The 24,330-nt window shown below is 41.0% G+C and overlaps 2 protein-coding genes across 2 annotated transcripts in view; both read right to left on the bottom strand.

The window, feature by feature from the left end:
• On the bottom strand, positions 1–9,138 carry LOC123514825 (transducin beta-like protein 2). The gene is made up of 8 exons (XM_045273051.1): positions 8,916–9,138; positions 8,572–8,706; positions 5,004–5,227; positions 4,191–4,380; positions 2,983–3,168; positions 2,097–2,282; positions 1,271–1,380; positions 1–126 (listed from the first exon to the last, which is right to left on the bottom strand). Exons 1-8 carry the CDS (start codon positions 9,136–9,138, stop codon positions 1–3), a joined length of 1,380 nt encoding a protein of 459 aa, XP_045128986.1.
• Positions 6,124–24,330, bottom strand: part of LOC123513661 — a 28,714-nt gene continuing 10,507 nt past the window's right edge. Inside the window, exons 2-3 of the mRNA XM_045270972.1 lie at positions 22,115–22,316; positions 6,124–10,768 (exon numbers count right to left, since the gene is read on the bottom strand). Of these exons, the coding sequence (XP_045126907.1) occupies positions 9,204–10,768; positions 22,115–22,316 (1,767 nt within the window). The 3' untranslated portion in view covers positions 6,124–9,203. The remainder of the gene's footprint in view (positions 10,769–22,114; positions 22,317–24,330) is intronic.

Raw genomic sequence — 24,330 nt, 5'->3', positions numbered from 1 at the left:
TTACTTGGTCTTCACTCTAGTCACTCTCTGTATCATCTCCAGCGCCTTCTTTGCTTCCTTCACTTGCTGGTTCACTCTGTCCCTCATCGATGCTGATGTGGCCTTTTTGTGGCTCTGCTCCAGGTCCTGTGGTGGTGGGGGTGGGGGTGAAGAGAAGTGGTTAAATTATTTCTTGTTTTGCATCTTCATTAGTGATAAGTGGTAATGAGTGGTGAGATAAGGTATTGATAGTGGTGGTGGTGGTGTACAAAGTGGTGAATGGTGCATGGGTGAAGTGATAGGTATTTTAATGGTGGTGGTGATGAGTGGTAAATGGGTGATGTGATAAGGTACTGGTGATGGTGGTGGTGGTGAATGGGTGAAATGATAAGGTATTTCAATGGTGGTGGTGGTGGTGAATGGGTGAAATGATAAGGTATTTTAATGATGGTGGTGGTGGTGGTGAATGGGCAAAGACCTCACTTACTGCAAAATCTATCCTCTTCATACAACTTTCCTGCAAACAATTAAAAGGACTTCACTTATTGCAAAATCTATCCCTTTCACATATAACTTTCCTGCAGCCACTTGAAAGTACCCAGTACATTGCATACACACTGCCAATCTCAATCTCTCTTAACACCAAAGCCAGGTGTGACTCAAGACACTTTGAGGCTTAGGAAGTGAAGCTTATCTCTCTCAGCTCTTTCCATCACCGCTAATCACCGAGACATTAATCTAATCTTTAAACTGTCAAAATTGTAAAATCTATTCTTTTCTCACCCATAACGTTCATATGGATGCTTTTAAACACTTCATACATTGCAAAATCTATCCTTCTTTCAATCATAATTTTCCTGCAGATGCCTAAAAAACTTACTTTGCAATTTTTTTTAAACTGTCAAAATTACAAAATCTATAAAGACTTTGCACACACACACACACACACACACACACACACACACACACACACACACACACACACACACACACACACACACACACAACAGCTAGATATAACAAATTGAGGCCCTAGAGAGTTAACCCCTTCAGTACTAGGACACATTTTTATCTTGAAATTTGTGTACAATTAGACCATTTTATTGACATTAGGAAGGGTCTATAGAGATCACAACATTGATGGCCACAGTATTCACTATTGTAATCCCCCATGTAAGTTTCTGAAGCTGTATAAAATCACCAAATAGTAACCAGAATGGAAACGGAAATGCATCATGGTACTGAAAGGGTTAAGGTTACAACACAACACAACACCACAACACTGCCTCACCTGTATGGTGGCGTGGTAGCCTGCAACATTGTGGAACACCCTCACATGTCTGTCGCCAAGAGTCAGAAGGAGTTTGCTTTCAGGATCGAATAGCAAGTCCACAATGTTTCCTGCAAAGACGAGTTACATTAGGTGATTGTGAAGGGAAATTAGTCACTACAGTATTACTAGATTTACTGCAATGTTCAGGGTAGTGAAGGGCATTTATTTATCAATTTTTAAGTAAGAGGGGGGAAAATGGACAAATGTAACAAAAACTATTAGACAAAAACGCCTACTCGGGTGATGTTAGAAGCCAGGTGACTATAGGCTGGCTGTCTTAAGCTGGGTGCTGGGTATCAGTCTGGGGAAGTGGACAATGTTGCTACTGGTCAAAACATACTGTAGCTTATTAATGATGTAATTCATTTTATGTGCGTAGTATTTGTTTCCTGATGGTCAACACTCTCATCACAAGGATAGACCTACTGTTTTACTCAACACTCATCACAAGGACAGACTATTATTTTCCTCAACACACTCATCACAAGGACAGGCTACAGTTTTACTCAAGATATAACAACATGCATTCTGCTCCAAGACTGAGATCAAACGGTCGGCTTAAAATAGACAGACTAAAGAGGAACGGTAGACATGAAATATCCTTCCTGGTTCAATCAATGGTGTTGTAATGAATTTGCAGTGATGAACACCAAACACACACTACATCAAACACACACCACACCAGCCACCACCCCAAACACACACTGCACACCACCACACCGACACCACCCAAACACCCACTGCGTACCACACCACCACCAGCCACCACTCCACCACACCTTACCTGCATAGATGTCATTGATGTTATTGAGTATGTCCCCTGTGATGGCGGAGTAGAAGGTGAGGGAAACGGTGGAGGCGATGACAAAAGTGCGGCCATCAGGGGACAAGCGGATCAGGGCCGGCTGCTGCTTGTTCTCATAAGGGCCGGACTTGAGGAGGTACACCAGCTGGCCCTTCTGGTACTCAACTGTGGGGGGAGGGACGGTTAGGTTAAGAGAGAGAGAGAGAGAGAGAGAGAGAGAGAGAGAGAGAGAGAGAGAGAGAGGGTTAGGTTGAAAGTCTGTTTTGAAAGTTTTGAAGAAGTCTGAAGGATTTTAATAGCAACACAAATTTCTGCAGAGGAATTTTGAAAGGGTTTAGTTTGTGGAAAGGAAGTTTGAAGGATTTTAATAGCACTACAAAATTGTGGAGAGGGAGTTTTAAGAATGTAATTGGCAGAAAGAAAATTTGTAGGATTTAATAGCACTGCAAACTTGTGGAGAGAAAATTTTAAGAGTTTAATTTGTGGAATGGAAGTTTAAGAGTTATTAGCCCTACAAATTTATGAAGAGGAAGTTTTAAGGGTTAATATTAATAGCAATGCAAACTTGTGGAGAGAAAATTTTAAGACTAATAATACTGCAAACTTGTGGACTTATTGGCAAAATGGATTAGAAACACAAAATCTGAAGAAATCGTAACCTAACCCAAATTTAAACCTCTTAAAAAATAAATACTTACGAAAATACCACAAAAACATAAATTAGGGAATGGCATGCCGATAAAAATACTTAAGACATTTATGAAAAAAAAAAAAAAAAATGAATAAATAAATAAATAAATAATAATAATAATAATAGTGATTGGTAAGCAAGTCCACAGCATTACAAGTCCATGCGGCGACTCACTGTTGGTATCGAAGAGCCTCCAGGTGCCATCCTTGGAGACCGACACCATGCGGGTTGAGTCACTGTTGATGCTGCAGCTGTAGATCCCCGCCTTGTGTCCCGTCAAGTCATAGGCACGCTTGATGCCTTCGAAGTTACCAGTCTTGCCAAACTTGACCTCCCATACCTTGACATCTGGGGTGAAGCCTGTAGGGTCACAAAATTAGGTTAGGTCAAGTGAGGGCAGGGTAAGGTAAGGTTAAGCTGGGTAAGGTTAGGTTTTCAAGACAGTTTCTCCCTTAAATAAACTAGAAATCTTGCCAGTCCATCCCCAGAACCACAAAAATACCCTTAAAAATCCTAGTATCGTATTGAAAGACCTGTATTCTAAAACGTCTTTCCCTCTCACTATGACAATTTTCCAAGGCCACAGAGACAAATACCCAGGTTTTCAAGACAGTTTCTCCTCCTTAATAAACTAGAAATCTTGCCAGTCCATCCCCAGAACCATAAAAACCCTTAAAAACACAAGTATCTTCATCTGGAGCCTTTGGAAAGCAGTGATGGTGAGAGTCAAGCATTTCAGAATACAGGCCACAGTCACATACAAGCATTAACTTAGCTCAAAATTCTCTGGCTTTTCTGAGTGACAACAAAAAATCAATAAATAAAAACCTCCTCATTAACTCACCAAGACATCAGCACCACCAACACACACAAGCACCACCAGTAAGTCACTCATTACTTGCTTAACCTTTTGAGCACCATGACATTTTTTTTTTTTTTTTTTTTTTACATAGGGAAGAGGGCCAGCCAAGGGCAAAAAAGGGCATTCTGCTTAGTATTTGGTGATTTTAAGCACTTTCAAAAACTCATGTGGGGAATTAAAGTAGTGAAAGACCATGTCCATTAATCTTCTGACCTCCATAGACCCTTTGTAGTGTAAATAAAATGGTCTAATTGTACAGAAATCTCAAGGTAAAATTGTGTCCCAGTATTGAAGGGGTTAACCTCTTGAGTAGCATGATACTTTCCCTTATTCATTCTGCTTACTATTTGGTGATTTTAAACACTTTCAAAAACTCATGTGGGGGATTAAAATACTGAAGACTAGCCATTAATCTTCTAACCCCATAGACCCTTTCTAATGTCAATAAAATGGTCTAATCATACATGAATCTCAAGGTAAAAGTGTGTCCCAGTACTGAAGGGATTACATGTGTTCTCACCAGTCGTGGCAACAAAGCGGCCACAGGGGGACAGAGTAGCAGAGTAGGTGTCACCATGTCGCGTGTCCACCATCTCCATCACCTCACCACGCAGACTCCAAATGATGAGCTGGTTCTTGTTGTTACAGGACATGATAAACTTCCCTGTCACCGCCATGTCCAGCGCGATGACGTCCGCCTCCCCATCGTGCTGTGAGGGTCCAACATGTTAGGTGAGGGTTGCTTTTGTATTTATTTGTTTATGTAAGAGGGGAAAGCCAGCCAAGGGCAACAGGAAGAGTGAAAGAAATGGGACCACTCAGAATGCAAGTGTTCGTCCACTGTGCAGGTCCAATTGAGTTAACCAAAGGAAAGTGAAGGACACACACACACACACACACACACACACACACACACACACACACACACACACACACACCAGAAATAAAGGACCTTCCCTATGAAGAAAGACTAATGGAAATGGAACTACCAACTTTGAAGGATAGACAGGAAAGAGGAGACCTAATAACGATGTATAAGTTAGTAAACCATATGGAAAAGATAGACAGACAAGACCTGGTAACACTGACTCAGGATGGAGATAGACGAACAAGAGGACACTCCAAGATCATGAAAAGTCAGTGTCTGGGGAACATTAAGAAGTTCAGTTTTCCACACAGGATGGTGGACATCTGGAACGGCTTGAGTGAAGAGATTGTAGCAGCGGAAAGTGTGCACAAATTGAAGGAAAAGTTGAATAAATGTAGACATGGAGACAGGTCACTAGGAACCCAACTCAAACCCTGTAATATACAACTAGGTAAACACACACACCTGGGGGAAGGTCATGGACATTTGGGGGCTGCCTGGAGAACCATCTGGCCTCTTGGTAAGCTTGTAAACCTCTATGGTGTTGGCGACTGACTTGTGGATGATGACAGCCTTCCCATCAGGACTCCAGCACACCTTGGTCGCATAGTCAAATTCTATGTTACCTCGGACGCTCTTGTGCTCCTTTAGGCTGAAGTCCTTTGTGGTCCAGATCTGCACTGTGCGGTCTGTCGGGGGAAAGGACGGGTGAGTCATGCTGTTGGGTGAAGGACAAGGGAGTGATGGTGTGGGTGAGTGTTTTGAGTGTTTTTTTTTTACCCCTTCAGTACTGGGATATATTTTTACAAGTTTTGGGTGTGATTAAACTATTTTATTGACATTAGCAAGGGTCTATGGTGGTCTGAAGAGTAATGGCCAGTTAATGTGTTTGTTGTTTTGTGTTGTTATGATGTATTTGTGTGTTTCCTTGTGATCTTTGCTTGAGTTTAGTGTTGTATTCTTTGAAAATCTATTGTTACATATATTCTTTTATTCATAACTTCTACTTGTTTTTTTTTTTTACCTGTTTAAGAAATAGTTACAAAAAATTATGGAAATGAATCGTCAGTACCTCCATTTTGTGTGTCTTGGCGGCAATGAAGGTGTGTTGACTGTTACGATCTTAACCTCAAACGATGGCAATGCTATTTTCTCTTCGTTTCCTTTTAGTGACGGGAGTGGAAATTGCCAGCGTCTTATTTATTCTTCCTTTGTGTTCCCTTGCAGTGACGTGTGTGTGTGTGTGTGTGTGTGTGTGTGTGTGTGTGTGTGTGTGTGTGTGTGTGTGTGTGTGTGTGTGTGTATACTAAGTTGCAGTTTTACAGGGCCTGGCATTACGCTCATGTGGCCCCGTCTCCATATCTACACTTGTCCAACTTTTCTTTAGCTTTGCATACTCCCTGCTGACACTACATCTTCACTTAGGCTATTCCATGCCACTATACTTCTTTGTGGAAAGCTTAATTTTTTCACATCTTTTCATCCATCCATCCTGCTGCCTGGTATAGACAAATATCCCCAACTTTTCTCCACCCACATTTCACACAAAGCCTCTGGAAAATGGAAGGGGAATGAAAGAATAAGAAAGTATTAAACATTTTTTATTTAAGGAATGGCAATACTATACAGACGAACAAACAGACACACGCACGCACACGCTGCCACTGCATTGCTAACTCTCACTCTTGTGTTTATCTTTACTCATGAATGACAATACTGTTCAAGGGTATCAATGTTTGTATACTGCTTTGTAAATACTGTCATTCAACACTCTCAAATACTGGAGTCGTCTGGAAATCTCCCTCCTCTCATTTTTATCACCTTTATTAAGAGTTATTGTACTTTTTAATAGTAACTAAGGTCATTTTTATTTATTTGCGTGTTTAAAAGTTAATTATGAAAAAATGTAATGCTTATTAATAGTAAATCATTTTTGTTCATTTTTTATAACTTTCTAAAATGTCAATCACATCTTTAGAAGTCTTGAGAATCTAATGTGCTATTAATATAACTACTTTACAATTATACCCATGTTAAAAAAAAAAAAAATCATATTAACAATTATTGGATTTCTTCATATATAATTCCTTTTACTACATCTGAGTTAAAATCCAACCATTTATTAATTCACAATATTGACTTGATTTCATTCCAAATTACACTTGATTTTAAACAGCTACCTTTCTGCATCACTTCCTCCAATTGTACCCAAGTAAAAAAATGCAGGCTTTATTTTTTGTATCTTTCTCTTCTAAAGTTTGCCTAATGTTACTTTCCTTCCATCTAAAGCTGCACAGAAAATAAAAAACATCAAAACCTTTCTTGTACTAAAGTGTAAAGAAAACAGAGAGAGAGAGAGAGAGAGAGAGAGAGAGAGAGAGAGAGAGAGAGAGAGAGAGAGAGAGAGAGAGAGAGAATATTCCACGGTATCTACAAAAGAGTGAGTTTGTTGACCTTACCATGCTAAACAATGTGACTAAGAAATTCACTAGCAAAAAACCGTCTTTACTTAAAACTTAGACCCTTCCGATTGTGAGCTGCCTCTTGTAACACACACACACACACGCACACACACACACAAGTATGTACATAAACACGACACATAAATAACAGAAGGACACAAGGACACACGTATAAAAATATAAAACTTGCAAATGCTGAGTTAGGACACCGACTTTGTGAACAATAAGACAGTGCAATGATTGGGCAGTTAATGCATGCACTAACCAGTAACCACTCCACCTGACTGTTGACTGGCTGACTGACTGACTGACAGACACACCGACCAAACGACTGGCTGAACTTATGTACTAATATAACTGACTGATTGAAGACTGATAAAACTGAAAAATTGGTAAAAAACTGACAAAATGATTGGTTGATAAATTGAAAACTTGTATAGATTGGCTATCGAATTTATGACTGACTGACTGATTGAAAACACTGAGAAACTAACAAACTGACTGACTGACAAATTGATCTACTGACTGACTGATAAAGTAACTGGTTGAAAAATTGAAAAAGTGAAATAAATTAACTAAAGAATTATCTTTTTACTTACTTACTGACTGACTGACAAAATAGACTGATATAATTTGACTGACTGACACACGAGGTGACTCATGAATTATCTAAGCGACTGACAAGCTGACCGACTCACTGACTGCTCGGCTAACAGACCAACTAACAAGACAACTAACCAAGCAAACTGACTGACCGACTAACTGACTGTGCTCTCGACAATTCTAGAAAATAAGTCACCAAATTGAAATGCAGGAGTTGAAATAGTTTGTGGTAGTAGTAGTAGTAGTAGTAATGGTGGTAGTGGTGATGGTGGTAGTAGTAGCAGTGTCCAACCCACCTAACGTCTTTTTAAACCCTGATCCATTTAAAACCTCCACCATGTTAGGATATCCCCTCCCCACCCAACCCCCTGTACCCCCAACACCAGCTGGCAACCACATTAACGAAATAGAATGTGCATCTTTTGTCGTCGCAAACATACACACACATACACAAATAGACAACTACAATAACATATAAGAATGTAAAATTGCTTCGTATTTCCTCAAACACACATACATTCATACACAGCTGATAAAATTGCAATACACAATAAAATACGCAAATAAAATGTTTTTCAAATACATACATACTTTCTTCGTACAAGACAAACTAAAAATTAATTAATCTCATTCACTCACATCACACAAACACACACACTAACACATCCTAGTTACCTCATCACAAACACACACACACACACACAGACATGCAGTAAAAACCATCATCTCATTCACACACGACAAACAAACGCTATACAAACGCAAAGTGAAGTATTAGAATATCACAAAAGTTACGTCGTGAAGGTGCAACGCCTCAACTACCTCGCCTCACGTCTCCCTTCACTTAGGCACAGCACAAGAGATCTGCCTCCTATCACACTATCCACTAACTACCATTACCAAACACGGCTGCCAACTCTGCCGTCAAAAAACCCAGTCGGAATGCAACTCTATCACAGCGACAATACTCGGGGTGTTACGTCGACGCCACGCGATGGTCTTGTGTTTTTGTGTTGGGTGGTGGGCTGCAGTGTGCTCCACCAGCCATCGCGGTGTTCCCAGGGTGGAACAGGGTGGAAGGGTTTGCTGCTCGCTCACAACCGCTACTCAGGGTTCCTCTCTTAAGTGTTCCCACACACTACACAAGCTGCCACAACTCCCTTAAGCGTAAAAACATAAATAACGTCGTCAAGCGTCACGGGACAACACACGCACACACTCACATACACTCATGTAATCTCTCACTCACTTTGGTTAAAATAATTTACTTAAAAGTTGTACCAGATCATTCCCATTACCTCGCCACACTAACCATGCGCCACACCCCGGCTTCTGCCCGGGCCAGCGGACACCACACCACCCACCCTACACCAGACAGTGAGCCCTGCACCGCACCGCACTGCACCACACCACACAGCAGCGTTGAGCAAGTGAGCTACGAGGCGCGGCGCCTCCCTAGAGCAGCTGCAGCACAAGTAAGGCACACACTGTGTTATGACCTGCTGGAACAGTCCCAGCGCTGCAACACTCACCATGCTACAACAGCACTGGTGTCACAACCACATCACAACACACACACACACACACACACACACATGGCCTACATGTTCCTGAGTGCTGGCGGCAGTGGCGCTACCTTGGGCACTCTGTGAGATTCCAGGAAGTGGCTAAGGACAAGGTCCAGCACCACAGTGGCGTCTTCCACGCTGTCATGGCCGCCGGCCGCCTGCGCCTGGATGTCCCGGCCCAGGTACTTCTTGGCCAGGCTCTTGAGGGACTGCTTGATGGGCAGGCCGGGCATAGCCAAGCCCTGTGGGGCCTTAAACAGCAGTGACGTGTCCACCACATTGCTGTGCACCAGCCTGAGGGCCACCAGGTCCCCCTCCAGGCTGTGGCCAACCAGCACAGTGCTGGCCGTCACCTGGGCCAGCACCCGCTCCCGCGCCTCGGTGAAGGTCACAGCGGCTGCCATGTGTGCCTCTGTGATGCCGGAGAACTGTGTGTTGTAGTCAAAGATGCGCCCCTTGGGCCGCACGTAGGCGTCCAGCACCACGCAGCCCCACACAGCCACCAGCGTCACCCGGGCCAGCTCGAAGCCCTCTGAGGTGTACACCATTTCACAGTCCAGGCCCAGCACCCGGGTGGGGCCAGACCGCGGTGTGGCGTACCCATCCAATGGTCCATTGAGGCCGCAGCGCAGGCTGTGGTACACATGCATAGGGGCAGCAGTGCAGCCCACCACGCCCTTCAACTTCCCACAGCACTGGTAGCGCAGCTGACTGTCCTGCCGCAGTGCCACCTTGCGGGGGTGGTGCAGACATGGCCGCCGCCCATTGTCCCCGAGGCTGAAGGTCTGGCGGCACCGTTTGCACCGCTCCACACGCTGCAGCACAGCACAGGGCCCTTCGCCGTGCAGCGCCGCCTCCACACCACAGCCACACCAGTCCCGGCTGTCTGCCTCGCCCTCCTTGCTGTCCGAGCTGATCCCTGAGGAGGCGTCCTGCGCGTCGCCATCATCGGCGCAGCAGTCGCTACTGCTGCCATGCTCCACCAGGGACTCTGGCTCAGAGTAGTCTGAGGTGTGGTCGTCGTCCTCTGCCAGGCTGGGGTGAGGAGCTGCCTGGGTCTCTCCCACCAGTAGAGCCTGTGCCCCCGCCCCGCCCAGAACGGCGGCCAGTGTGGTGTAGCCTGAGGGGCGGAACACGTGCACGCCGCCGCCGCTGGGGAAGGGGTAGCCATTGAGCACGCGCTCCTCCACGCCGCAGCACAGGGGCAGCAGCAGTGCATGCACCTCCTGCTCCGTCTTGCCCAGCCGCTCAAACAGGGCGCTGGTGGAGGCCACCATGGTGCCGCTGCCGCCACCGCTGCCCTGCCGCTCACCCTTACCGCCGTGCTTCACCTTCTTGCTCTTGTTCTTGTTCTTGCGCTGCCGCCGCGACATCTTGGGGCCGCCTGCCTCCTCCGCATCAGAGGGCGAGGTGCTGGCTGCCAGGTGGCTGCTGCTGCTCACCGACGATGTGTCTATCTCGTCTAGACTGCCACTGCCACTGCTGCTGCTGCTGGCGGTGTCCTCCAGCAGGGGCAGCGGGAAGCACCCCTGCCGCCCCTCCACTTCCTGCCTTGCGCTGCTGCCGCCTCCCGGGTCAAAGTGGCAGCCGCTGACAACTGCAGGGAACACAATGAACTCTGCTTAATGAGGGGCTGTGGGTGGTGACGGGACTACTGTACCTCCCCTACGCTGCACTGCTGCACCACACCCAAGGCCTCACCACACCAGGCTGTGTCACTGTGCCCACCAACACTGTGTACTGCGCTGTCTGCACCAACACTGGCTGTCCTCGCCACCAATCCCTGACTGAACCAAGGTGGCGTGCACACCACCACTCACTCTCCCACTGGCCAGACAGCACCGGTGCAGACAGCAACACAATACCCAGCACTACTCGACACACAAACACAGCCTAACGCACTGGACCAACACTTTGATGTGTCACAGCAATGCAACCCATGATACTACCACTACTACCACCACCACCAACACCAGTAGAAGTAGCAGTAGTAGCAGCAGTAATCACAAACCCAGACTAGAATTATTATTAAAAGTCATCAAAATTAACATCCTAGGGTAGATCATTAATTGTAAGGGTGACAATTCATTAAGCAGAGTGCAATGTGTTACCCTGCCTTCCCCTCAACAACAACAAGTGCCGCTCACAGCAACACTAACACAATCGCAAAGTAAAAAATAAATCCACATCTCATCAACAAAAACTGACCTAGAGGTTAATGATGAGGTGATGAGAGATAATGAGTGATAACGTTGTACCAATACACAAAAAGTACAGCTTCCCACGTTGAAGGTTAGATAAGAGGAGTGAATAACACTTCCCAGGAAGAGATAAAATATTGCAAGGGGAAGAAAAAAAAGACAGAAAACAAGAAGAAATAAACACAACTCTGAAAAAGATAACAGTGAGCAAAAAATATCGTTCCCTCAATAATATACAAAATGCATTACAAAAATTGATAGAGGCAAGGAGTGTACAAGAACTTAAGGAAAGACGTATGAACAGTGTGAAGGAGGAAAGAAAGACGAGACGAACATAGATGAAACAAAATCATAAGAGGCAAGAAGTGTACAGTTTACATATAGATAAAAGAGATGACAGAAGAGAGAAGAATACCCAAGAACTGAAGGAAGGACAGCATAAACAGAGTGAAGGAGGAAGGGAAAGACTAGACAAATATAAATAAATGAAATAAGAGGCAAGAAGTGTACTGGTTAAATATAGATAGAAGAGATGACAGAAGAGAGAATACACAAAAACTGAAGGAAGGACAGGATAAATACAGTGGAAGAGGAAAGAAAGATAAATAAAATGAGTGACGCAAGAAATGTACTGGACAAATAAATACAAGAGATAACTGATATGAACTGTAAAATAGAAAACACAAAAACACACAAAATAAAGAGGCAGAAAGTGTATAACAAGTAAAGGAAACACACAGTCATGGCTGAGAGTGTAGCTTGGCCCTGCACACTACACTTCAGAAGACACACACCCACACACGGTCCAGGAGGTGTCAAAGAGCTGTGCCAGTGCCCCATGACACCAGGAAAGCAGGCACTCTGATACTGACTAGAGCCTTCACCAGCCAGCCAGCTAAATTCAATCTGTTCTCTCCAGTGAAGTAACTCCATTCTCTTAACTCAAACGCAAGGCCGCACAAGGTTAAAAAACATGTCTAACGCTGATATAACCTTTCCTCCGTGTGTGTGTGTGTGTGTGTGTGTGTGTGTGTGTGTGTGTGTGTGTGTGTGTGTGTGTGTGTGTGTGTGTGTGTGACTTGGCATAAAACGCGGTCGTCTCCAAATGCTGTCTCGAGGTCAAGAAATAAGGGAAAAAATGTACACGTTTGTGGATAAAAACAGAAGGTAAAACGAGATCTGATCCACATTATAGAACATGGGAAATGAAATTGTGTTACTGCAAAACACACACACACACACACACACACGCTGATATCCTTTTTTTTTTATTTCTCCCATTATAAAAAACATATATACAGAATTTCCAAAGAAACAAACTAATCAAATCAAACTTAACCTTATCAAAACACACACACACACCTTCAAAATATCAAACTTTTACCGTCATTATGAAAAAAAAAAAATAAAAACAAAACAAAACAGTAAACAACTCTCTCTCTCTCTCTCTCACACAAAAAAAAAAAAAAATAAATAAATAAATAGAATAAAAAAATAAAATAAAAATAAACACTAAAATAAATAAATCAACCGTGTCAAACAAACACCACTCGAAACACACCCCAAAACAAATGTAGGGATCCAAACACACTCACCATCAGCGGCCGATATGAAATGTTTGCCGGTGGAGGAGAACGCCCCACTGGTGAGGGCTCCTGTGTGGCCCTTGAGATTTGTGAGCAGCTCTGGGTGTGTGAACTGGACTGTGTTTGGTTTCCGCCAGGCTGCCGTTTGCTGCTGCTGATCCTTCTGCTTCTTCTTGCCCACTTTATTGTTTGCCTGTTTGTTGTGTTAATCTCTTGTTTCTGTTTCTTCTGTGCTGTTTGGGGAAAGGAGAGTTTAGTGTGTTTTGCTGTGTTTGGATGGTTTCTGGGTGTGTTTTGTTTTGTTGTGTTTCGCTTTTTTGGTGTGTTTTGTTTTGTTGTGTTTTTGTTGCATTTTTGTTGTGTTTAGGTGTGTTTTGTTGCATTTTGGTGTGTTCTGGTGGTGTTTTGTTGCATTTTGCTGTGTTTTGTTGCGTTTGGCTGAGTTTTGCTATTTTTGTTGTGTCTTTTATGCTGTGCTGCGTTTAGTTAAGTTTTGCTGTTTCTCATGTTTTGCATTTAGTTACATTTGCTGTGTTTTGTCGTTTGCGTTTTTTTTATTATTATTATTATTATTATTTATTTATTTATATTTATTTTTTAGCATTCTGCCTGTGTTGGTGTGTGAAAGTTCTGCTGTTTTGGTTTTGCTATTCCTGTGTTTGTTTTTCTAGTGTTTTGCAAGAGGAGTGTTTGTTTTTGGGTGTCTGAGTGAGGTGTTTTGTTGTGTGGTGTTTGTGAGTGTGTCTGGTCTGGTTTTGTGGTGTTTGGAGGGAGGAAACTGTGTTTGAGTGAATGTGATGGTGTTTTTCTGTGGTGTGTTTTGAAGGGTAATGTGTTGGTGTGTTTTGTGGTGTTTGTTTTGTGGTGTTTGGGTGTGTATTGGTGTGTTTTGTGGTGTTTGGGTGTGTGTTGATGTGTTTTGTGGTGTTTGGGTGAGTGTTGGTGTTTGTGGTGTGTTTTGTGGTGTTTGGGTGTGTGTTGGTGTGTTTTGTGGTGTTTGGGTATGTGTTGGTGTGTTTTGTGGTGTTTGGGTGTGTGTTTTGTGGTGTTTGGGTGTGTGTTGATGTGTTTTGTGGTGTTTGGGTGTGTGTTGGTGTGTTTTGTGGTGTTTGGGTGTGAATTGGTGTGTTTTGTGGTGTTTGGGTGTGTATTGGTGTGTTTTGTAGTGTTTGGGTGTGTATTGGTGTATTTTGTGGTGTTTGGGTGTATGTTGGTGTGTTTTGTGGTGTTTGGGAGAGGAAAACATGCTTGTGTGGAATTTATACCTTGTTTTTATATATTTAAGTTTTATTGGATGTTTTAAAGGAAATTGTGTGTTTTCTAGTGCTGATGCTTCTACGTTTGGTTACTTGTGAAAGCATAGAAGATTGAACACACACACACACACACACACACACACACACACACACACACACACACACACTGTATGGGATAAAGAAGAGGAAGAAGAGAAGAAACAATGCAAGATAATGATGATACAGGATAAAGAGAACAATAGAGAAGATGAAGATAAATAAGAAGAGGAGGAGGAGGAGGAGGAGGAGGAGGAGGAGGAGGAGGAGGAGGAGGAGGAGGAGGAGGAGGAGGAGGAGGAGGAGGAGGAAGTGATTGTAGTGTCACATATAACTGTGAAGTGTGAAAAGCAAATAAACAAAACAAAACAAAAAACAAGAAAGTCAATTTATGGATCACTAATGGTGTGTGTGTGTGTGTGTGTGTGTGTGTGTGTGTGTGTGTGTGTGTGTGTGTGTGTGTGTGTGTGTGTTTAGACCTCAATATTCTAACTACTTAAACATTACAATCAACACAACTATTACTTAAACACTTAAAAGAGCCACATTATTTTAAACACACACACACACACACACACACACACACACACACAGCTATTAACTCCTTTTCTAGATAAGATAAATAAAAACCATGTCAAGTGACTATACAAGGAACCAGAATGTACAAGTTCATTTGATAAACTTGAGAGAATAATGCGTAGATGAGTAAGAGACAGACAGACAGACAGACATAGAGAGACAGCCAGCCATATACACACACCCAGACACAGACAGACAGACAGCCACATAAACAGAAGCAGATAAAAGCAATCACAACCATATCAGTTCACACACACACACACACACACACACACACAAGGAATGCTAATAAAAGAGTAACTGGTAGTGAATATTAAACAAAACTAACCGGATCCAGAGAGAGAGAGAGAGAGAGAGAGAGAGAGAGAGAGAGAGAGAGAGAGAGAGAGAGAGAGTTACAATGCCTCTCTCACATTTTGTTTAACCCAGGAAGTGGAAGATAAGTGATAAAAAGAAGATAGTGATGATAATGAGGACAAAAGGAGGGAATGATAATGATGACAATGGCACAGGTGTTTGATAATGTCCAGGTGATGATGATGATGCTGATGGTGGTGGTGGTGGTGGTGGTGGTGGTGAAAAAATGAGATAATTAAGAGCATTTTATTTGAGAAGGTCAGTGTGTGTGTGTGTGTGTGTGTGTGTGTGTGTGTGTGTGTGTGTGTGTGTGTGTGTGTGTGTGTGTGTGTGTGTGTGTGTGTGTGTAAATGTTTGCAAAGAAGATTCTGTTTGTAGTAATGCAACACCAAGGAACTCTCTCTCTCTCTCTCTCTCTCTCTCTCTTGTGTCTCTCTCTCTCAAACACTCCAAGAACCATCAGAGCATAACAAGACAATTTAAACAGAATTAGCTACCTTATCTCAGTCATCTCCCTCCTCCCCTTCAAATAACACACACACACAATCAAAGCCACTTCACAACTCAACACTATAACCAATATAGAAACACAGGTGGGCTTCAAAACAGGTAGAAAATGGTTAATTATTTCACAAGGTTGGCAGATGGGAAGTGGTGGTGGTGGTGGTGGTGGTCGTAGTAATTTTATTCTTTTGGCTCTCTCTCTCAGACCTGCTCGGGAACTGGCATCTAAGTGGGCCTATTTATTCTTTTTTAAATTGTTTGTGTTGTTCTTGGTATTATTTTTCCTCTTACTTAAAAAAATTAGTCAACGAAATAATACGAACAATCCTGCATTGCTTAAAGTTATGCAAGGCTGTCTAAATGTATTCATTCTCACTGTTTTGGAGAGAAATGATGATCTGAACGCATGATTAATCTTAATTTCTTCACTCCTTCCCACTCCCAGACACACAGCCCTCACTCCTTCCCACTCCCAGACACACACAGCCCTCTCACTCCTCCCACTCCCAGACACACACACACAGCCCTCTCACTCCTTCCCACTCTCAGACACACACACACAGCCCTCACTCCTTCCCACTCCCAGACACACACACACACACAGCCCTCTCACTCCTCCCACTCCCAGACACACACAGCTCTCTCACTCCTTCCCACTCCCAGACACACACACACACAGCCCTCTCACTCCTCCCACTCCTTCCCACTCCCAGACACACACACACAGCCCTCTCACTCCTTCCCACTCCCAGGCACACAGCCCTCACTCCTTCCCACTCTCAGACACACAAATAGCTCTCACTCCTTCCCACTCCCAGATACACACAGCTCTCTCACTCCTTGCCACTCCCAGACACACACACAGCCCTCACTCCTTCCCACTTCCAGACACACACAGCTCTCACTTCTTGCCATTCCCCTCCCCTCCTTTGGGACTATGACATGTTTCCATATTCATTCATTATTTGGTTATTTTATACAGCTTCAGAATCTTATGTGGGGGTTGAAATAGTGAAGATTCTGGCTATTTATCTCCTGACCTCCAGACCCTTCCTAATGTCAATAAAATGGTCTAATCACACCCAAAACTCAAGGTAGAAATGGGTCCCAGTACGGAGGTTAAATGTATGTGCACTAAGACTTCCCACTTTGAATAACTTGTACTTTCACCTCATGCAATATTCACCCGGTACATAAACACACATTTTTCATTTTACCACATCTTAACACACTCATCCAGGTGCCTCCTGTACCTTGCCTTGCCTTGCCTTGCCTAACCTAACCAATCTTTCCACATTGGTTTCTTCTCAACAGACTTGTCACCCACTCACCTGCTATTTGTACTCTAACCTAACCTAACCTAACCTCACTTGGCATTCACACCTTATCTAACCTAACCTAACCCAACCTGTCATTTACACTCTATCTAACCTTACTTAACCTAAACTAACCATGCCCAAACCTAACCTAACTTAACCAAACTAACCACTAACCTAACCTAATCCGTTATTTGCACTGTATCTAACCTAACCTAACCAAATCTAACCACACACACTTCCCCCCCCACACTCTGACCCCCTAACCTTCTGTCTTTAACCCTTCCTAACCTAATGCTCAAAACTAATAAAAATAAAATGAAATAAAGTAAATAAAATAAATATGTAAATCAATATATAAATACACAAATAAATAACCCCTTAACCCTAACCTAACCTAACCTGATGAAAATAAATAAATAAATAAATAAAACAATAAAAACCTCCTTAAAATAAAATAATAATAATAATAATAATAATAATAATAATAATAAAAAAAAAAACACACTAACCAAACTTAATCAAACCACTCCACAGACCATCACTGACTCACCTGCCACAGACCATCACTGACTCATCTGCCACCTGCCACCTGCCACTCTTCCTGCATCTAATATCCCTGCCCAGTGGTGCCCAGACCCCAGCAGTCAATGCCCCGCTAGATAAGGTGAGTGTTATGAGGTCACCCACTTGCCTAATTACTGTATCTCTACCCTGCCCACTTATGTTGAGGCAGTAGGGGTGTATAGGCCTGTATCTAGAAATGCTTTGCTCTCTCTCTCTCTCTCTCTCTCTCTCTCTCTCTCTCTCTCTCTCTCTCTCTGACTGTTTTTAACCCCTTTGATACTGAGATGCATTTTTTTCCCTTTATTTTTTGGTGTGAGTAGACAATTTTATTTGTATCAGGAAGGGTCTATGTTGAGGCTGTACGGGTGTATAGGCCTATATCTAGAAACGCTTTGCTCTCTCTCTCTTTATCTCTCTCTACGACTGTTTTTAACCCCTTCGATACTGAGATGGATTTTTTTTTCCTTTATTTTTTAGTGGGATTGGACGATTTTATTTGCACCAGGAAGGGTCTATGGAGGTCAGGAGATTAATAGTTGCAGTCTTCACTATTTTAATCCCGACATACTGAAGAGGTTAATATTCCAGTCATCTTTATTTACTCTCCATAATAACTTTTCATTCATTGCTTTCCTTCTTCACGCGCTGTATTCATATTTTTTTCTTGTTTTCTTGTATATTCTAACTGGTTTTTTCCTCTTTTTACTTCTTACATTTCGATTTATTGTCATGTTTTCACTGTTTTCATTCTTTACTAAAAAAATTCTACTTTTTTTTCCTTATCTATCTCCTATTCTATTCTTTTTTCCTCATTCCATTCCCACATTCCAGTCAGTTTTCCTTCTTCACTAACCAAATTCCACCTTTTTCCTTATCTACTTCTTATTCGATTCTTTTTTCCTCATTCTATTCCAACATTCCAGTGAATTTTCCTGTTTACTTACATTCCACATGCCTCATTCCATTCCAACATTCCAGTCAATTTTTCTCTATTTACTTATATTCCAAATGCTTCCTCTACTTATCTCTATTTCCATTCCAACACAGCATTCTTACTCAATTTTCTCCTTACTTAAAAATAAAATAAATAAATAAATGAATAAATAAAAACCAGGTCCATAAATAAGCTACAATAAACATAACAATGTGACCAAATCAGCTTGAAAAAGAAGTAAATAAGCTTGAAGTATAAGTAAATAAGCTGGAAATAAAAGTAAATAAGCTTGAAATATAAGTAAATAAGCTGGAAATAAAAGTAAATAAGCTTGAAAATAAATAAGCTTACAGAAGTAAATAAGCTTGAAATAGAAGTAAATAAGCTTGAAATAAAAATAAACTTGAAATAGAAGCAAATAAATTTGAACAGAAGTAAATAAGCTTGAAATAGAAATAAGCTTGAAACAAAAGTAAGCAAGCTTGAAATAGAAATAAATTGAAACAGAAGTAAATAAGCTTGAAACTTAGGTAAATAAGCTTGAAACAAAAGTAAGCAAGCTTGAAAAGAAATAAGCTTGAAATAGAAATAAGTTGAAACAGAAGTAAATAAGCTTGAAACTGAAGTAAATAAGCTTGAAATAAAAATAAAAGGCTTGAAATAGAAGTTAAGCTTGAAACAGAAGTAAATAAGCTTGGAACAGAAAAAAATAAGCTTGAAAGTATATAAGCTTGAAATAGAAATAAAAAGCTTGAAATAGAAGTAAATAAGCTTGAACAGAAGTAAATAAGCATAAAATAAAAAATAAGCTTGAAATAGAAGTAAATAAGCTTGAAATTGAAGTAAATAAGCCCAAAATATGCTTGAAGTAAAAATAAAAAGCTTGAAATAGAAGTAAAGCTTGAAATTGAAGTAAATAAGCTTGAAACAAAAATAAGCTTAAAATATAAGTAAAATAAATAAGCTTAAAACAGAAGTAAATAAGCTTGAAATAAAAGTAAAGTTTTCCCCTTACTTAAAAAGAAACCCTGGGACCATTAATAAGCTGTAACAAAAGTAAGAATGTGACCAAATAAGCTTGACATGGGAGTAAAGTGGAACAGGAAATAAGCAAGATGGGTTAGTCACAGTAAGGAAGTAGTTACGAAACTTTTCCTCTTAAGCTGGCTGGCTGGGTAGGTAGGGAAGTGGTGTAGAAAGAAGGGGGGGGGGGGTTAGCAGGAAAATTAAGAGGGGGTATTTCCTGTGGTGTGTTTTGCTCTATATTCCACATCGCTCAACACCACCACAGCATTGCATCATACACCACATCTGTTCATCACCATTATCACCACCACCACCACTACCACCACTGCTACTACTACTACTACTATCTCATTCATATCAGTCTATTATCACATTTTTCCTCCCTCACCACTATGCAATCCATGAACATACATTTCATCACCATAATTTGCATCATCACCATCACCATCATTGTTTTATTTTTACCAGTCAGTCATCATCCTTTTCTCTCTCACTACTCATGCATCACCTCATACCTCTTGTTTCATCACCACCACCACCACCATCACTACTCTGTCCTATTTATATCATTCTATCATCACATTTTTCTTCACTCACCATCACATCCTCATAACCTTGCATTTCATCACCCATCATCACCACAACAATTCTTCTTCATCACCATTAAAACCTCTCATTCACCACCCTTCATCACAATTTGCATCATCACCACCACTCATTTATATCAATCATCACATTTTTCCTTCAGTCACCACCACTCATCACCACAATTCGCATCTTCATCTCTCTCATCACAATCATAAAAACACTTCAATTTTTGCTTGTCATTCTCTTTATTTGTTTTTCCTCATTCATTGTTCTTTAAATGTAAGTTTTATTTGATTTTTTTTATTTTTATTTTATCCCCGTGACTTCAAAATACAGATATCTTTTTACTATTATTGTTGTCTGAAATACTTAAAATTGTTATACTTTCACTTACTAGTATGTATTGTAATATATTTTTCTCAGTACTTCTTTTTCTAATGCTTAAAATACAGTTATGCTTTCAGATTAATTCATTTTTTTTTTTTTATCATTTAGTTTTTATTCTGATCTGTTAAAACTTGTCATTATTGTATCTTGTTAATTTGACCTTTTTTTCTTATTTTTCCTGTTTTCATTACTTTTTGTCTTTTTTCATTAGTTTTTCTTTTTCTTAATTTTATCTTTTCATTACTACTTTTCTTCATCATTTCATCATTACTACTTTACCTACTTCTTACTTTCATCATTGCATCATTACTACTTCTATCATATTTCCATACTACTATTACTACTACACTTCTTTTCCTTACTTTCACCTTTCCATAATCATTTCACATTTCTATTTACTTTACCCAGTGTTAGTTTTGCATTATTAATTTCCTTCAGTGAAAAACAAATCAACAAACTAAATATGGAAACTCAATTCCTTAATACAAACTTGTTATAATTATTCTCTATTTACACTACATATTTTTTATCTCCATTTAAATTTATGTACAGTATATATCTGTCTGTCTGTCTGTCTGTCTATCAACCTATATATTCAGAAAGCTATGTGCAGAATAAAGGAAAATAAAAAAAGAGAAAGAGAAAACATACATGAGAGAGAGAGAGAGAGAGAGAGAGAGAGAGAGAGAGAGAGAGAGAGAGAGAGAACAACCGAAGAAAAGAAAGAAAAACATGATCAGTAATAAATTAAAGAAAGGAGGAGGAGGAGGAGGAGGAGGAGGAAAAAAAGGAGAAAGTAAGAAACGAAAATAAGAAAAAGAAGCAAATATTAGTAAAAGAAACCAAAGAAAAAAAAATCACTAACAAAGAAAAATAAGAAGAGCATGACAAGGAAAAAAATAGGAAAACATGAGAGAGAGAGAGAGAGAGAGAGAGAGAGAGAGAGAGAGAGAGAGAGAGAGAGAGAGAGAGAGAGAGAGAGAGTTGATAGGTTTGTTTAGGTGGATAAAACAAGTTAGAAAAAGGAAATAGACTAGAATACAAATGAGAGAGAGAGAGAGAGAGAGAGAGAGAGAGAGAGAGAGAGAGAGAGAGAGAGAGAGAGAGAGAGAGAGGCAAAGAAAAAAGGTTAGCCACTGTAGTAGTAGATAAATAGATATACAAGTGGATAAGCAGACGATAGATCAGAGCAGTGGAGAGTAAGGGAGAGTCAGAAAGAGAATAAAGCAAGGAAAAATAAAGAAAAAGATTAGCAGACACTGTAGTAGAAGATAATAAGTAGACACATAGATAAATAAAGTAGACGATGGATTAGGGCAGTGGAGAATAAGAGAGTCAGAACGAGAATAAAGCAGAGTTAAAGAAAAGATTAGCAGACACTGTAGTAGAAGATAATAAGTAGACACACAGATAGATAAATTAAAGTAGACGATAGATTAGGGCAGTGGAGAGTAAGAGAGAGCCAGGGAGGACAAGGGAGAGCTAGGGAGTAAGAGAGAGGTCAGGGGACACACGCGGTGGTAAGGCGGAAATCACACAAAATTTACTTGCCTCACACACACTTCACAACACTTGCTCATTTCACGCCCTTCCCTTCAATACTCACCGCTCTTGTCTTTTGTATCGTTGCCCTGGTCCTTGGCACGCTTGATGAGCCATAGCAGAACAATCACAGTAGCCGCGATAACTAGGGAAATGAAAAACATGGTGTGCAGAGGAGCGGCGTGTGTGCTCTCTCCCGCCATGGCGAGTGTGACGTCACAGCCACGTGTTAGCCAATCCCAGCCTGCTGTGCTCGAGATGGCAGGCTGGCACGGCAAAACAATAACAATGTCTAAATCAATGCCTGCTCTTACTATATATTGCTGGGAAATACCTGGTGTGGGTGTGTGGGTGGTGGGGGAAATATATAATGGTGGGTTATGATAGCTAGGTAAGTTTTAGATATTTATGTCTATAGTTAGGTTTAAAAGGGTGTTTTTATCACTAACAATGTCTAAATCAATGCTTGCTCTTACTATATATTGCTGGGAAATAGCTAGTGTGGGTGTGTACGTGGTGGGGGAAATATATAATGGTGGGTTATGATAGCTAGGTAAGTTTTAGCCATTAATGTCTTCATGGTTAGATTTAAAAGGGTGTTTTTCAGTAACAATGTTTAGATCAATGCCTACTTAGTATATACTGCAGGGCATTGGCTGGTGTGAGTGTGCGGGTGAGGGAAATATAAAGAATGACGGGTTATGACAGCTAGGTAAGTTTTAGCCATTAATGTTTTCATGGCTAGGTATAAAATAGTGCTTTTCCCAGTAACAATGTTTATCAATGCCTACATATAATTTATATCGCTAGGAAATGCCTGGTGTGGGTGTGTGTGGGTGGGGGGAAATGGATGATGGTGGGTTATGACAACAACAAGTTTGAGCTAATAATACCTTTATGTTCGAGGGTGAGAAGAGTGCTTTTTCCCCGGTATCTAGACCAATTCCTGCACCACAAACTGAATAGGGCTATACAGATGGTAGGGATATTTAAAAGGCAGGAGACTGGTGGAAGATACGAGAGATTAAGAGCAATAAAGCTAATACATTTATGACACGGGTAATTTAGAGTGCATTTCCCGATAACCCTGTCTTGAGAACTTCCTTATAAATGCTTGGAACAATAGATAATGTGTGATAGAGACGTGAGACAGGGCCAGGTGTGTGCATTCAAGGTCAGACAGTAAGAATAGATCAATGTTTCGTGTAAGGTGGCAACAGTAAGGATCGAAATGGCAGTAGGGGTAACTGAGTAAATATGACATGCTGGTATGGGTCAGTAGGTTAGCGTGGAATGTTAATAAGGTCGGCAGGGTTATGTGGAATGTTGGCTCGAGTGGCAGGAATATAGAATTGTGTTATATAAGACGCCGGTGGAACAGTAACAATGTCTAGACTGAAATAATTATGCTTTAGTTGGTGTACGTGTGTGTGTGTGTGGGAGGAGGGGGTTGGGGAAGCAACTAAAACAGTAATAGTGCTTATCATTACCTTTCTGGCCAATACCTGACTTAAAAAGGAGCAATATACATGTTTGTGATAAATGTGGGTCATATAACATTATTTTACGTGTCTTTTTAACAAGTAACACGGCTTATGACACTGATAAAAGAAGGAAAGAAGGTAATAATACTTAAATATCTAACCTCACCCTTGAGATAGTGAGCTTGATAAGGATATGGGAATTAATATTAGCAAGTCTTGTTTGTGGTGAAGAGTGATGAGAATGTTAAAGCACTCCAAACAATAAGTATTAGCAACACGTCCAGCATATTATTGGCTCGATTGAAGGTTACTGATGTTATTGGTATTAAACTATGCTGGCTCAAGGATTGTTTAGTTTGTGGTGAAGGAAAGACGAACAAAAGGATGGAAGGTGATACGAAGGGGAAGAAAGAAACAATAACTAGCGATTAAATTGAGGTATTTATTGTGAAGTATACGTTTTAGTAGAGTAAAAATGTGTACTTGTCCTTACTCCAGTTTATTCAGCGTTTATATAAGAGAAATATTAATAACAAAAGCAAAATGAAATAGTAACAGTAAAAATTTAGTGCTATGACGCGTTTTCATATTCATTCCGCCTACTGTTTAGTGATTTTATACAGCTTCAGAAACTTATGTGGGGAGATTAAAATAGTGAAGATTCTGGCCATAAATCTTCTGACCTCCATAGACCTATCCTAGCGTGAAAAAAATCGTCTAATCATACCCAAATTAATGATATAAAAAAAAAAATGCGCCCCAGTACTGAAGGAATTAATAAACATTTTGACGAAGT

This window comes from Portunus trituberculatus, chromosome 5 (assembly GCF_017591435.1).
Source record: "Portunus trituberculatus isolate SZX2019 chromosome 5, ASM1759143v1, whole genome shotgun sequence".
Classification (NCBI taxonomy): domain Eukaryota; kingdom Metazoa; phylum Arthropoda; class Malacostraca; order Decapoda; family Portunidae; genus Portunus; species Portunus trituberculatus.
The sequence above is the reverse complement of the archived record's forward strand: the minus strand, read 5'-3'. Positions and strand labels throughout refer to the sequence as shown.

What these genes read in the sequence shown, in the direction of transcription:
- LOC123514825 (XM_045273051.1), bottom strand. Translation starts at nt 9,138, where the DNA reads ATGGTGAGTGTTGCAGCGCTGGGACTGTTCCAGCAGGTCATAACACAG. An exon ending in AAGCCGGGGTGTGGCGCATG is followed by an intron (nt 8,707 to 8,915) that starts GTTAGTGTGGCG and finishes AACCCTGAGTAG; the next exon opens with CGGTTGTGAGCGAGCAGCAA. An exon ending in CATCAATGACATCTATGCAG is followed by an intron (nt 1,381 to 2,096) that starts GTAAGGTGTGGT and finishes TCGTCTTTGCAG; the next exon opens with GAAACATTGTGGACTTGCTA.